Source organism: Citrus clementina, unplaced genomic scaffold (assembly GCF_000493195.1).
Source record: "Citrus clementina cultivar Clemenules unplaced genomic scaffold, Citrus_clementina_v1.0 scaffold_1, whole genome shotgun sequence".
NCBI lineage: Eukaryota > Viridiplantae > Streptophyta > Magnoliopsida > Sapindales > Rutaceae > Citrus > Citrus x clementina.
Genome location: NW_006263303.1, coordinates 18,628,502 through 18,644,708, shown reverse-complemented (window position 1 = coordinate 18,644,708; position 16,207 = coordinate 18,628,502). Strand labels below are relative to the sequence as shown.

The window sequence follows — 16,207 nt, the reverse complement described above, 5'->3', positions numbered from 1 at the left end:
ACTGTTGATGTGGATTTAATTGAAGCATTAGTTGATGATACTTTTGTTTCAAACCTTAGTGATGATCCTTTACAAACATATTTAACTCACTTTGGTTGGAATTTTGATATTGACAGATCGGTCGATGAGGTTAACGCCCTACTTAACTTAGCATCATCCATGGACACTAATCAATAGAAGTTAAGAGTTGAACAACTAGCACTATCAGAGAAGAAACTCATCCCATCATCAAAATCACCACCGAAACTCGAGCTCAAACTATTACCCAACACATTGGAATATGCATTTTTGGGAGAAGAAAGTACTCTGCCGGTAATCATTTCATTATCCCTAAACGACGAACAAAAAGGTAAGTTGTTGGATGTTTTGAAAGAGCACAAAGGGGCATTAGGATGGACCATAGCAGACATAAAAGGTATGCAACATAGACTGCATGCATTACATTCACCTTGATGAAAATGCTAAACTTACTAGGGAAATGCAACGTCGGTTAAATCCTAACATGAAAGAAGTTGTTAGAACTGAAGTCCTTAAGCTATTAGATGTAGGTATCATTTACCCCATTTCTGAGAGTTCATGGGTCAGCCCTGTACAAGTTGTCCCCAAAAAGTCAGGAGTCACAGTACTTACCAATGCTGATAATGAATTGATACCAACTAGAGTAACTACAGGATGACGTGTATGCATTGATTATAGAAAGTTGAATTCTGTCACACGTAAAGACTATTTTCCTTTACCATTTATCGATCAAATGCTTGATAGATTAGCAGGCCATGAATTTTATTGCTTTCTAGATGGCTACTCAGGATACAATCAGATCCCCATAGCACCAAAAGATCAAGAGAAGACCACTTTCACTTGCCCTTTTGGCACATTTGCATATAGGAGAATGTCATTTGGATTATGTAATGCACCTGCTACATTTCAACGATGCATGTTAAGTATTTTTTCTGATATGGTTGAACGATTCCTTGAAGTCTTTATGGATGGCTTTTCTGACTTTAGTGATTCATTTTATCAATGTTTACATGATCTAACATTAGTTCTGCAGAGATGTATCGAGAAGAACTTAGTCTTAAATTGGGAGATATGCCATTTTATGATAAAACAAGGTATTGTTCTCGGTCACATCATTTCGAGCAAAGGTATTGAGGTTGACAAAGCCAATGTGGATCTCATTTCTAATCTTCTTTCACCCAAAACAGTCAGAGAAGTAAGATCTTTCCTTGGGCATGCTGGTTTTTATAGACGTTTCATTAAAGATTTTAGCAAAGTTTCTAGACCCTTATGCAATTTACTTGCTAAGGATGTACCTTTTATCTTTGATGATTCATGTCTTGTGGTATTTGAAAAACTAAAGCAGTTGTTAACATCATCACCTATCATTCAGCCCCCAAACTGGAGCTTACCATTTGAGCTCATGTGTGATGCATCTGATTATGCAGTAGGAGCAGTATTAGGACAAAGAGTTGATCGAATTCCCCACATTATTTACTATACTAGTATGACATTGAATGATGCACAGTTGAACTATTCAACTACTGAAAAAGAAATGCTAGCAGTAGTGTTTGCATTAGAGAAATTTCGATCTTATTTCATTAGTTGTAAAATAATTATATTCACAGATCATGCTGCTCTTAAATATCTTTTCACAAAGAAAGATGAAAAAGCTAGACTAATTCGTTGGGTGTTACTTTTGCAGGAATTTGACATGAAATTCAAAGATAAGAAAGGGACAGAAAATGTTGTGGCGGACCATCTCTCTCGTCTCCATTTTGACACAATTACAGAGCCATTAATATTGAATGAGTCATTTCTAGATGAACAATTAATGAGTGTGGAAATATTACCTTGGTATGTTGATATAGTTAATTATCTTGTTACAAGTAAACTTCCAGAGCATTGGACCAAGCAAGACAAGGCTAAATTCTTTGCAGAGATAAAGAATTTCTTTTGGGATGACCCGTATTTGTTTAAGTATTTGTGCTGATTAAATTGTTAGACGATGTGTCCCAGAAAATGAAATTCAGAATATTCTTTCATTCTGCCATGAACAAGCTTGTGAATGCCATTTCAGTGCTAAGAAAACAACAACTAAAGTTTTCTAATGTGGTTTTTATTGGCCAACTATATTTCGAGATGCTTACACTTTTTGTTCTTCATGTGATAGATGTCAACGAATGGGGAGCATTACACGAAGGAACATGATGCCACTAAATCCAATTTTAGTGGTTGAGATTTTTTATGTATGAGGTATCGACTTCATAGGACCTTTTCCCCCTTTTTTTGACCATCAATACATATTGGTTGCTGTTGACTATGTATCGAAATGGGTAGAAGCAATTCCATGCAGATCCAATGATCACAAGGTGGTGATAGGATTTTTAAAAAGCAATATTGTCTCACGCTTTAGATTCCCTCGAGCAATAATCAGTGATGGTGGTGCCCACTTTTGTAACAAAGCATTCAAGTCTCTTTTGACAAAGTATTCAATCACTCACAAAGTGGCGACCCCATATCATCTGCAAACCAGTGGCCAAGTTGAAATCTCCAATCGAGAAATAAAGCACATATTAGAAAAGACGGTGAGGCCAGACAGAAAAGATTGGTCATTAAGACTTGATGATGCATTATGGGTATATAGAGCGGCTTTCAAGACCCCGATTGGGATGTCACCCTACAGGCTAGTGTATGAAAAAGCTTGCCACCTACCTGTGGAACTCGAGTATCGTGCATATTGGGCAATCAAGAAATTCAACTTTGACATGCAGCAAGCCAGCTCAGAAAGAAGATTACAACTGGCAGAACTTGAAGAAATTCGCAATGACGCATACGAAAATGCCAAGATTTAGAAGCAACGAATGAAAGTCTTCCATGACAAGCAAATTATGAGAAAATCTTTCACTCCAAGTCAGAAAGTGCTTTTATTCAATTCTCGCTTGCACCTATTCCTAGGTAAGTTACGCTCTCGTTGGTCTGGTCCATTTATTGTACATACTATTTTTCCACATGGGGCAATTAAAATTAAGGACCCAAAGAACGATGTCACATTTAAAGTTAATGGTCAAAGATTAATATCATATCTAGAGTACCAACCACATGAGAAGACACCGAAATAAATTTGAGTGACCCACTAGATTTGAATTGAATTTTTTTTCAGTGATTTGATTTTTTTTTCTTTCTTTATATTATTCTTTTGTTAATTGAAATTATTTTTTGCATAAGTGTGTTTGTTTAACTATTAAGTTTTCTCTTATCATTTTTAATCATGAGTACCATACTTAAACCGTTTCTCCTGAACATTCTTAAACCACTTCAATGTGTCAAAACTCATTTAAAAAGGTAGATTCAATTTTGTAAAACATAACGCATTTGGGCTCTACAGCCACCAGAGTTAGTAGCCTATATTGAGAATCTAGAAATCGAACTCAGAGATATTGAGAGAAGTGTTTACGACATCTAGTTGGAGCTTGAGGTAAATTCAATAAGAGGACGATTTTAATTTTCTTTGTGTGTTTTAATTTATTTTTCTGTTTGTGTGCTTTAGTTTGTTACCTCGGTGAAGTGGTGGATAACGGTACTCTGTGACAATCAAGTCGGTTACTTCAGTTTCCCATAATAACTGATATTCTGAGGCGAAAGTATGGACAGAAACGACATTCTAGCGAAGCTTCACAAGCGATTCCCTTCACTTCCTCAGAATGCCCTCCTTGCGATCTATAAAGCTCGGTCCGAATGCATGCGATTACTCATGAGGAATAACATACATGCTGACATCTGTTAGTTAATCGAGGCTAAAGTACGATCGGCAGGTGAGTTACCTCCAAAATTTATTGCATACATGCTTGGTTGTGGTAAAGGAAATTATGCAAGAAAACGACGAGCTCGAAGAATTTCTGTTGCTTGTCATAAGTGTGCTAGAATTAGTTGCAATAAAAACCCATGTTCTTTAGGAATGGTGTCTGATAACAGGGAAGATAAGATTCAATTTATTAGAGATGGCTTGAATAATGAGTCATTGGATGATATCCTTTTGTCTCTTGAAACGCATCCCAGTGGATATGTGCAAGGAGCGATTATCTAGTTATGACCATTATTCCAGAAAGAGCATGCACGATATAGTCTCGGGAATCTGACTATAAACGACCCTGTTTGCCAGTTTATAAGAAAACTGGATTGGAAGCCTATCCTCGACCCATTGAGGGTGTTCAAGCCGTTTCTGGACGTAAAATCAGAGGAAGATGTGAGCCACAGTCGCAACTACCTGTAAATGTCCTTTTACTTTACTGTTATTTTATTTCACTATTATTTTATTGTGTGCATTATTATCTTTAATAATTTTATTATTGTTTGCTTTTTCCTTATTAATGTTTGCTTTTTCCTTTTTCCTGTTTCCTTTTTGACTTGCGAGCTACGTGCTTTACGCGTTATTTGACACTAACATATTACCTCATACACAACTGTGACCCACTGTCACCAAGACTCTTAAATGTGATTTTTTTTGTCAAGCATTCACAAATTATTTTTGAGAAGTATCCCAATGGAAGCTACTCCAAATAGACAATTCAAGAACATTTGTGTGCTTTCTGGATTTAACTATGACAAACATAAAAAGTTCGTTGAGGCAGCCATCGATCTTGGTTGAAGTATAGCAGAGAGAAAATTACACTTGGTGTATGGAGGAGGTAACCGAGGGTTATCAAAAATGGTCTCAGAAGCATCTTTTGTCAGAGGAAGTCAAGTGTTAGGCATTATCCCAAGAGTCCTAAAACCATTGGGTAGTTCGTCTGATCATCAACTGGAGAAGAGTTAGTCGTCTCAGGTATGCAAGAAAGAATAACTGAAATGCTTAATTATGCTGATGCTTTTATTTTCCTTCCAGGAGATCTTGCAACACTAGAGACACTTATCACACTAGGATCTTGGGTCCATCTGCACATCCACCAGAAACCCATCGGTTTGTTAAATGTCAATAACTTTTATGATGGCTTTATCGCATTTCTTAACCATGCAATAAAAAACTATTTCATTCCCTCTAATGCGAAAAAACTCTTTATTTGTGCTCACACTGCTAATGAACTACTTGATCTGTTACAAGCTTATAGACCGAAGCCAGACCCCTTGACCTTTGTGTTGGAGCATCCAAATAATGATGGTAACAGTAGCCACAGTAAGAAGTACAAATTAGATTTAACTCTCCGCCTGTAAATATTTTTTTCTGTGTTGCACCACCCAGGTGATGTCTTCTAAACTTTACTTATTTCCTTTAAAACATTGAGGATAATGTTTCGTTCTGGTTAGGGGGAGGGAATAGTCGACAATTGTGGAATCTTGGTTAAGTTTTTACTGATTTTTTGTTGTAGAAACTAACTGTTGCTAACGTTTTATGTTGAAAATGGCTGAATATGGAGTGTAGTGACTCTAGAAACACATCTTCATCATTTGAAATAATAATAATAATAATAATAATAAAGTAAAAAAACAAAAAAAAAATTCAGACATTTTCTTTTTCTTTATTAAGTTTTTGTGTTCATTTTTCTTCTTCTTTCTCCTCTATAAATATACATTTTCAAACTTTTGAGCCTTTAAAAAAAAATCATTTTCTTTTTCTATCATTTTAAGTGTAACTTTTCTAATTAATTTTTCTGCATCATATTCACATTTCTGCACGCATATTTTTCTTTCATGCTTAGAATAGGTTGGGGGGTAGAATGTTGTTTAAAAATAAAAAATTTGTGTGATTTGTTTTAACATTGGATGACATGATTAATTTTAAATTTTAGTATTTGTATTATCTTTGGTCTTAAGTGATGTTACGCTATGTTTGCTACTTTACATGTTGATGTCGGAGACAAATATGAGTTGCTTGAAGGAATGAACATGTCATAAATAAGTGCTAAGTGAGTTGTTGAGCCTATCATTTTCTTGGAGAGTAACCCTTTTGCCCATTCTCTATACAGCTTAGCAGTTTATTATTTTATACACAATCTCTAGATTTCTTTTGAGTTAACCCTAAAAAAAAAATTGTAAAATAAAAAAAAGAAGAAAAAAAAATGTGTGTTGCTACATTGGGAGGCCCATCTAACTAGTAGATATGAATGATTATTTAGAGCCCTAAAAGACGATGGAAAGACCATCTTTGATCCATTTGAGCCTTTCTAGCCATCCATTTTATTAAATATCCATAGTTAACCCTTTTGAGCCTTTAAAAAAAAAAAAACTTTGCTTTGTCAACTTATCATTTTGACCCACTCCGATTTGGAGTATTACCCGATGTCTTATAAGTTCCATCACCTATTTATGTTTGAGAAAATGTAAATAATTATTTTGTTCAGTGAAGTTATGTCAAATAAAAGCAAAAAAACAAAACAAAACAAAACAAAAGTTGTTGTTTCAAAAGAATAAAAATAACAACAATAGGTGAAATACACCTTGTAACTTCAAAAAAAAAAAATTCTCTGCATTTTTCTCAAACATACACTTTGTTTTCCTTATTTTCCTTATGTGTTAGCCATGTCCCTAGCCTACATTACGTCCTAATAAAAGTCCTTCTTGATTTTAGGGAACTATAGTTTGAAGTAGAAGCTAGTTATATGGGCTAAAAGGATGTAGTGGTGCATAATAATAAAAAAAAAGAGATAAATAAAATGGGTTGACCAGCATTTTTGTTTGACTTGAGATCCTATTATTTCTAAGCTGAGGGCATATTTCTTTCATCTTGGTGAGAGCATATGATATCACTCCTTTATTATTTTCTCTCAACTACCATTCGTTGGAGTGACTATTTTTATTGGGTTTAATTTATTTGTGAGAGTGTCACTACTTCCAGTGAGATTTTGGGGTTTGACATATCATTCTTGAAAGTAGCTATAACAAAGTCTACTGGGCTGATTCATGTGGATAGTTGATGTGGGTGTCATGTTTCTTTAGACTGGAGATAATGCTTATACTTTTATTTGATTGCTATCATTAATTTGATTGAATAAATACGAGTGTTTCTATTTAAAAAAAAATCATTTTGAATTTGAATTTTATTTTCACTTTATTTGCTAGGGACTAGCAATAAGCTAGTTGGGGGGTGTGTTGAATGTTAGAAAATTCATATTTATAAGAGAGAAAATCGTCATTTTACATTTCAAGTCTTACTAACAACCCTTACTTTTATGTATTTAAGCTTCTTGTAATTTAATTATGTGTGTTTTATTTTAATTAAGTATTTTATGTATTTTAGGGGCATCATGGTCATTTCACAATAAACGAGAGATCAGACGGCAAAACGGACATTACTTTTGAACTCAGGATGGTCGAAAACCTTAGAAGGAGTATAAAACGAAAAATGGCACTATTCACATGTACGGTACTATTCACGTGTACGGTACTGTCTACGTTACTGTTCATCCGCATGGTGAAACCGCGTACTGTTGACTGATGACGTGGCGCAATCCTGAGCGTCCAAACTGTTTTTAATCCGATGGCCATGATTTACTCCATGTATCTATAAAAAGGGGGCCTCTCCCCCCTAATTTGATATCTCTGAATTTATTTTTGGGATCCATTTTCTGTAATTTCTTCTCCATCTTGTATTTTCTATGTATTTTAATAAATTTTCATTTTGTCCCTAGTTCAATTATAAGTAGCTAATTTTCTTTTAAGCTTGGGTTGAAAATGAAGTCTCAACATATGTCATGGGCTTTATTTGGTAAATTTACTTTCTCTTCCCCTCTAATTTTTGTGGATGTTTTGACTTCTTGTCAACAAATAATACTAATCTTGTCTAGTACCGCCTTGGTTTCACCAGTCCCCTAGTACAATGTTATTATTATTTGGCACGATAAGCTCTTAGCACCATATTGATTAGAGTGTGGTTCATGAGGTGTGGATTCCCCCCTCATGATTTAATTGACATTAATAAGGAATATTTAGCCTATGGTGCCTGTTGATACGGATCCGGATATTCAAGTGCTTCATTTCAATAGATCTATCTTCAATTTATTCTCGCCATTTTAATTTAAGTTTTAGAATATTCCAAATCAATTTCACCAGAAATCCAACCACCCATTTACAAAATTAATTCTACATACAATTAAAATCAACCTTCTCGTGGGATCGACACTCGTCACCATTAGTCTATTCTACAATAGATTCGTGCACTTGCGAGTTCAATAAAATTTGCACAACAATGATGACAAAGACTCTCACAGTGGATGCATTTCAGAGGTTTCGAAGTCAGTTGGGAGTTTGTCGAGTTCCTGATTAAACTAGTTGCAGTTGGTAACTAGTTTAAGGGAGGGAATGGAGAGAAAGTTTAGGGTTTTTATTATGGTTTTGATTCTGTTTGAATAAGTCTTAAACAAGCCCTAGTTTTTAGGATTGCTTGTTTCGTGTTTTTCTGTTTTTTCTCTTCAAGATAAGTCTTGTAAGTTGTTGTTTCTCTTTCTCTTAAAGTCTGTACGTGACTATTTATAAGCCTAAGTTTATTCAATTAAATGGAAGTCATTCCAGAATATATTTTTGTGCGTCAGTTCACAACAGCTTCTGCATTTAGGTTTTGATTTGATTACAATGCGTTCAACTACTACTGCAGTATCTTGGCGATGCATGGTGATCTATTAATTGTTGAATTGCCTGAGACCGTTTTATTGATTGATTATGCAAGATAAACAAAATAAGATACCCATAGCCACCATTAATGTACTAAAATGGGTTACATGGATTATTGCAGATGGGATTTCAAGAAAGACTAATATCAAACGGCTCACTGTGGAGGGACACTGAAGCTAACTTGTTCTTCATAATCTTTGACATTGCCTTTAGGATTCTCTTTAAACCTTGCTATCCTAAAGTGCCGTAGCTCCACTCCTTGTGCTTCCCCACTGAGCACAAGATCAGCCAATATCCTCCCCACGACCGGAGCCATCTTGAACCCATGACCGGAAAACCCACCGGCAACCACCACATCCTCCCCTAATTCCCCGCCCAGGAAATCAATCACAAAATCCTTATCCGGGGTCATTGAATACATGCACAATTGAGTAGCTGCTGGACCACTTGAATCAACCCTACCGGCGAACCTCCCTTGAATCAACTCCTTCAACGAATCCAACAACGGTCCAGGTCCCCATGGCCTCCTATCCGGGTCACACGGGTACCCACGATGCAACGCAATCTTAATCAGCCCTGGGTACTCCAACGACGGCGTGCCGTAAACGTGAGGATCACCGTAGCTTGCAAAACTTGGAAAATCACCGCCGACAGCGTAATCAGCTTCATCACCTTCCTTAATCCTCCAATAGCACACACTAGTCTCCACAGCTTGAATTGGCAATTCAAGCCCACTAATCTTTTTAACTAACTTTCCCACCCAAGCACCAGCAGTTACCACACATTTTTTACCCCAAAACTCTTCACCGCTACTGGTAACCACAGTAACTCCTCCCCTGACATCGTCTTTTACTTTTAGTACAGTTTTTACCTCCGTGTTATCTCGGAGCACTGCTCCATTCTTAATGGCTAGTGTCTGAAACATGGACACTGCCTTGGTGGGTTTAATCACACCACCAAGCTCAGTCGTGACACCGACCCAATTCTCCGGTATCTCAATACGGCCGGAGTATTTTTGGAGCACTTGGCGGCAGTCGAGAACTTGATGTGGGACCGAGTTTTTGCGACAGCTGGCAATGACGGAGCGTAGAGACTTGTTTTCAGATGGGCCCATGTCGAACTGACGGGCTTTGAAGTAGACCTTGTAGCCGATTTCAGATTGAGCTTGTTCCCATAAAAGAGAAGACTCAAGGACCATGGGGTGGTAATAATCTTCTGGGTAAGTAGCTCGAATGGTGCGTGACTCGCCGTGTGAGGAGCCACGGTGGTGCAAAAAATCGAATTGCTCTAACAGTAGGGTTTTTTGGCCTCGTTTGGCTAGTTGGTAGGCAGCTGAGCTGCCCATGATGCCTGCACCCACCACTATTACATCGAAATTTTCGCCAGAAAATTCCATTATTTTCACACTCTGTTTCAGATTCACAGGATAGCTTTGGAGTGAAAGACGTGCCTAGCATAGACTAGGGCAAAACAAAACGAGGGTGTGAAACCCCAATACAGTCATGACGAATCCAAAACCCAGCCCCTAAGGGAGTGAAATGACTTTGTATCTGAAAGTGTGAGGACTTTGGGTACGTTTTAAGGTGGAAACATCACAAAAAGAGACAAACAATATATGAAAATTGCATCACTGCCATTTACAACAATAAAAGAGCAGTGCTGGACGGTCTGACACACAAAATATTTTGTACAAACTTTCTGTACGCAACGCGAAGCAAACTGAGGGCACGAAATGAAATGAATTTTTTTTTTTAATCAATTTTTTCAACGTCACATGAATTTTTTGTACTTGTAAATTTATATTATACGAGCTCTGCCTTACCATGATAAAATGTGTGCGCATCAGCGCATGTGGTCCAATTTTGTGTATAATTAATTACTAATCAGGGCTGCTGCCCCACAAATAAAAGTATTGGGTGGTAATGTTTTTTAATTATATTGCATAATTAGTGATGGTGGATATTCTTTAGATAAAATATATATATATCAACACTGTTTTGTAGTCCTGTTGTCTTTTTTCACTTTAGCGCCGTGATGCATCCATTTTGAGAGTCAGCCTACAGTGCAGCACCGTATCTCATACAGCGCATGCACGCAACCAGTACAACCGGTTTTTAACCGGTTAATATAATAAATATTACATTTTAATTTGTTTTTAATGCAAAAAAAATATGAAAAAAATAAGGAAAAAAAGATAAAATTGTAATTAAATGAAGCAGAAGAATATAATAATTTTAAATTTATAAATAGTATAAGAAACTATACAAGTATTATAAACATGTCATAAAATAACTATATTCCTACTTATTTTATCACATTTCAATATTTATAGTGCATGTTTCAAGTTTACTTTTCAAATTTCTATTTTTTGTTACGATTTATCTAAATTTTGGTAAGTTATTTGAACTCATTTTTTCACTAGTTTTTGGTTTTATATTTTCACTTTTTTCATTAAATTCCAACTTTTTACGTGGATATTTTAAGTTTACTTTCAACATTCCTGCATTCCATTAGACTTTATCTAATTTCTGGTAAGTTATTCCAACTCATTTTCCCACCACTTTTAAGTCCTAGATTCCAACTATTTTTATAGAGTTTCAACATTTTCGGTAGATATTTCTAGTTTACTTTTAGAGCCCTACTTCGCATTGGAATTTATCAAATTCTTAGTCAATTATTCCAATTTTCGAGTTGAGTTCATCAACTCTTGTTGCCACTAGTTTTTTATTCTATATTCTTATTCCTTTTATTGAATTCTAATATTTTGGGTGAGAGTTTCAAGTTCACTTTTTAGATCCCCATTTCCTGTTAAAATTTATCAATTTCTTTGTTAGATTATTCCGACGTTTAGGTTAAAGTTATCAACTGTCATTACCATCAGTTTTTCCTTTTATGTTTCTACTCTTTTTATGGAATTTCAACATTTTGGATGGATATTTCAAGTTCATTTTTAGATTCCTACTTCTCTTTAAAATATATCGATTTCTTACTAAGTTATTCCAAGTTTTGGGTTAAGCTCTTCAATTCATATTCCCAACACTTTTTTGTTATTTATTCCTGCTCTTTTTATTAAATTTTAATATTTTGGGTGGATGTTTCAAGTTCACTTCTTATATCCCTACTTCCCGTTGAAATTTATCAAATTCCTGGTAAATTGTTTGTACTTTTCGATTAAATTCATCAACTCTTTTTCCTACTAATTTTTTGTTTTATATTTCTACTCTTTTTATTGAATTTTAAAATTTTGGGTGTACGTTTCAATTTCACTTTTTAGATCTCTACTTATAGTTGGAATTTATCAAATTGTGGGTGAGTCGTTTCCAATTTTGCGTTATGTTCTTCAACTCTTGTTCCCACCACTTTTTAATTCTATATTTCTACTCTTTTTAATGAATTCCAATATTTTGAATAGAAGTTTCAAGCTTATTTTTTATATTCCAACTTGCCATTAGAATTTATCAAATTCTTAATAAGTCATTCCAACTTTTGTGTTAAGTTCTTCAACTCTTATTTCCAATACCTTTTAGTTATATATTCCAAGTTTTTTTTAATGAATTCCAACATTTTTGGTGAAAGTTTTAAATTCAATTCTTAGTCCCTATTTCCCATTGGAATTTATCAAATTATCGTTGCGTAGTTCTAACTTTTAGGTTAACTCTCCCACTTTTTTCCCACTATTTTTTGGTTCTATATACCAAGACTTTTTATTGAATTCCAACATGCAGGTGTGTGTTTCAAGTTTATTTTTCATGTCTCTAGTTCCCATTGAAATTTATCAAATCATCGGTAAGTCGTTCCAATTTATGGGTTCAGCTCTTTAACAGTTACTTCCACCATTTTTTTGGTTTTATATTCCAAATATTTTTACTGTATGCCAACATTTTAGGTGGTTGTTATGAGTCGCATTTTATTATAGTAAAACATTAAAATATTAAGGTAAATTACGTTTGACCCCGTTTTTTTTTAATAAATATCAACTTACAATATAATTTTGAAAAATTATTGTTGCAAACCCTCAATATTTTCAACACTATGAATCTGTATAAGTCCACTCCTCTCCACAGCCACCCCCCCCCCCCCCCCCGGCCCCCAACGGTCTTTGTTACTTCATGGTATTTCTTGAATTTAATCGTATTTATACTTTAAACTTTTGATCTTTTACATATTAATGCTCATTTTATTATTTTACATAATTATGCTTAGATTTTTTTAAAAACAATTGTGCAACATATAATTTTCATCATTATATTTAGTTTTAAAAATTATTTCTTTAATCTCTCATCAATCTTTAGCTTAAGATTGACAAAGTAACATTGACTTAAATCCAGTTCTATTAAGTCGCCATTAATTTATCTTTACCAAGTACATTAAACACAATAAAAGTAACTCAAATTAAACAATATTTTTATAAACACATTAGAAAATCATTGCAATCAAGAAAAAAGAAAATATATTAAATATTAAAATTAATTTTCTCTAATAGAAAAATTCAATGCTATAATTTTTAAGAGAAATTATCTCTACACCACCTTTCTTTTGGAGAACAAATTAAAAAAAAAAAAAGTTCATTTACAACCAATGCCAATTCTTGTTCACTACTCAACTATGCACCATTAGAGAAAAAAAAAAGATAAAATAATCCCAAGGGATTATAGAAAACTAATTTTATTATTTCTATTTCCCCCTTTGATCTGGAGACAGCCAGTTGAAGCTTGGGCTGCTCACCAGCCTTACTTGGATTCAACCACTTGAGAGGATGCTAATAGCAGTTTCTGCATCAAATGCTTTGCAATATTTTCCCTTGCCAATCCTTCTATATTGGAAGCATAAAACATTAAAAAAAAGACTTATAAAAAAAATGAAATGACAATTCAAAATGTTATACAATTTAAGTTAATTACAAAACTTTAACAAGACAAGAAAAAAATTAAGAACATTAATTGTGAAAAAAAATTAATAATGATTAAAAAATATAGATCTTAATGTATGAAGCTACAAACGAAACCTTAGGCCTAAAGGATATGTTTTTTGATGAAATTTTAAAAATAAATTTTATATTTTCTTTTAAGGTTTCTAAACAATAAATAAAGTTATTTTGAAAAAAAAAGTATCAAGAACAATAATATAAAATATGAAATTTTAAATAATATACAAAAATTATTAGAATTAAAAATTGTGAAAATGTGTAAATATGTTTTCATTTAGGCAGTAGTTTTCCTACCTAAATGAAGCAAAATTCTTTTAGTGTTATATCAAAATAAAAAAATTAATTGAATACTATTTAGAGTAATATATTATATAATTTTTTTAAATTTACAATTTATATGTACATTATAAACTATAATTAATGGTATTTGATAATCTGTATACATGCACTTTATGGTAAAGTCCAACGGTCCACCGAATATTAACTCAAAAACCTACTCCCATAAATATACAAAGAGATACATACTTTATTTTAAATAACAATGTAATATTATAGTTACATTATTAATTATTTAGCTTTTATAATATAATGTCGACAATAATTTACAATGATAATTAACAACATTTCTCAATAAATTATTAAAAAGGTTATTACGATAAAATGTTGTTATATTTAGAACATACACTCATTTTGATTAAAAGAAAAGTGATATTGATAAAATTATCATATATGTGTTCAATTTACCAATAATAATAGTAAGGCTAACAAAGATACTTATTAACAACGTTAGTAATGGATGTTAAGAGTTATAGTATCATTAATCATAATACTAGTAATAAAACAATATCATTAAATATTAACATTACATGTAATCATGTATAAGCTCCTATAACAATTCGTAGAATTTTTTGTGACTTCAAATTAGTGAGTAAATGAGATCATAAAAAGTAATTTAATGAATTTCTTATAAATTTGTGTGAAATATTTTTAATAAGATTTTTCATCTTATAGTTACCCATATCCAGAACTAAATTGTACTATTTATATTAGTCACTAGTACAAATAATATTGAAAACAAAAATATTTTGAGTAATGACAATACTTGGTACTATCAATAATATAGAGTTGACCAAAGGGGTAGAAATTTGCAAAAGAAAAAAAATTAAAGAGGTCTCACTAATTTTTATATTGCAAAACATTTGTAGATTTATAATGTCATAATAAACAATGATATAAGTTGTTTATGATCAATTTCATTATTAAAAATGATTGCATTGATTTATAATTAATATAGTTTACACTAATATAAATATTATTCACGTTATTTAAAACATTACATGTTTTAAAATATATTATTATGTTAGGGGGTCTTTGATAGTCGCCTAAATTAAATGAAGTATTTAATATTTAGTTAAAAGATGAGGGAGCAAAGTAATAATTACCAAGATATTTGCCAGTTTCAGTGTTCCACCATCTGTTTCGGTGACCCATTTTATGCTTAAAATTACTAAGCCGTTGGATTGCTTATAAAGTAATCTAACGGCCAATGAATTTAGAATAAAAAATTAAACTTTCGCTGTATCTCATACAACGCTTTATTACAGGCGGACCCCCATTTTGAACTCTTCAAAATTGATCGATACAAACTTGAGAGTACATGTGAGAGGTGATGAGTTAGGATTCCATTACTATTACTTTTTGGTTTCTGTGTTCATTTGTTATATTTTTAGTGAAACACCAACATTTCGGCATTATCGCACGCACTAGCTTTCGTCAAGCTTAAAAGAGGACGTAGAATCCTTGGAATATTGGAAGCCATTGAACTAAAATCAAAAGCGTATTAATGAAGAGTGCACTTTGTCGCTTCAACCATTTTGATTGTAAAACTTGTCTGCGCCACCTCTTTTTAATTTTTCTTTCTTTTTAAAATCTGAACTGTCTCTTCAACAAGAATAATTCCTCAGCTCGCAACTTGCTGCATTAATCGATCAATATTGTTAACGACATGTTTGGTATCAGGAAATGAAAAGAAAGAAGAATAGATAAAAACAAGAGAAAGAAAAGAAATAAGGGAAAAAGAGATGAATTATCAAATAAAACAATAAAATTAAGATTGACCTTATTTTTTTTCTTCATTTTATCGCATTCTCTCTCATTTTCATTTCTCTTCTCTCCTTTCATTTCTTCTAATTAAACATAGGCTTAGATAGTATTTGTATTTTTATCTAAATCTAAATCAGTTTGAATATTGAGAAGTTTAAATAGGTTTGAATATGAATATGTGAATAGCATGTTTATTTTTTCTTTGTTAATATCAGAATACAACCAGCATATTTGTTTGTTTTATACTGAAAACATCCTAATCATGATTATTTAAATTTATGTCTTTGGAAATTAAAAAAAAAGTAGATTGATAATTTGCTATAGAAATATTTTTTGAAATGTAATATTTACTTATCGTCAGACATTTTTCCATTAAAATAAAATCACAAAGTTACATTTTCCTATTCAAAATGTAAGTGTCTAAAAATTAGATATAAGTTAGAAAGCACAAACAAATACATTTTAAAAAATTTCTGAAACTAATAATATATGATACTTCAAACGTTTAACAAATTAGCCCTTAAATTTTAGGTTAATGTACGATACTGTATCCAATTTTCACTTCATCTCACATTG

General features: G+C 32.9%; 1 protein-coding gene across 1 annotated transcript; it reads right to left on the bottom strand.

Moving 5' to 3' along the window:
* Positions 1-8,672: 8,672 nt before the first annotated feature.
* LOC18054542 (probable sarcosine oxidase) lies at positions 8,673-10,258 on the bottom strand. Its single transcript, XM_006451923.2, has one exon. The coding sequence runs from the start codon at positions 9,995-9,997 to the stop codon at positions 8,756-8,758; it is 1,242 nt and encodes a 413-aa protein (XP_006451986.1). The 5' UTR covers positions 9,998-10,258; the 3' UTR covers positions 8,673-8,755.
* Positions 10,259-16,207: the final 5,949 nt, after the last annotated feature.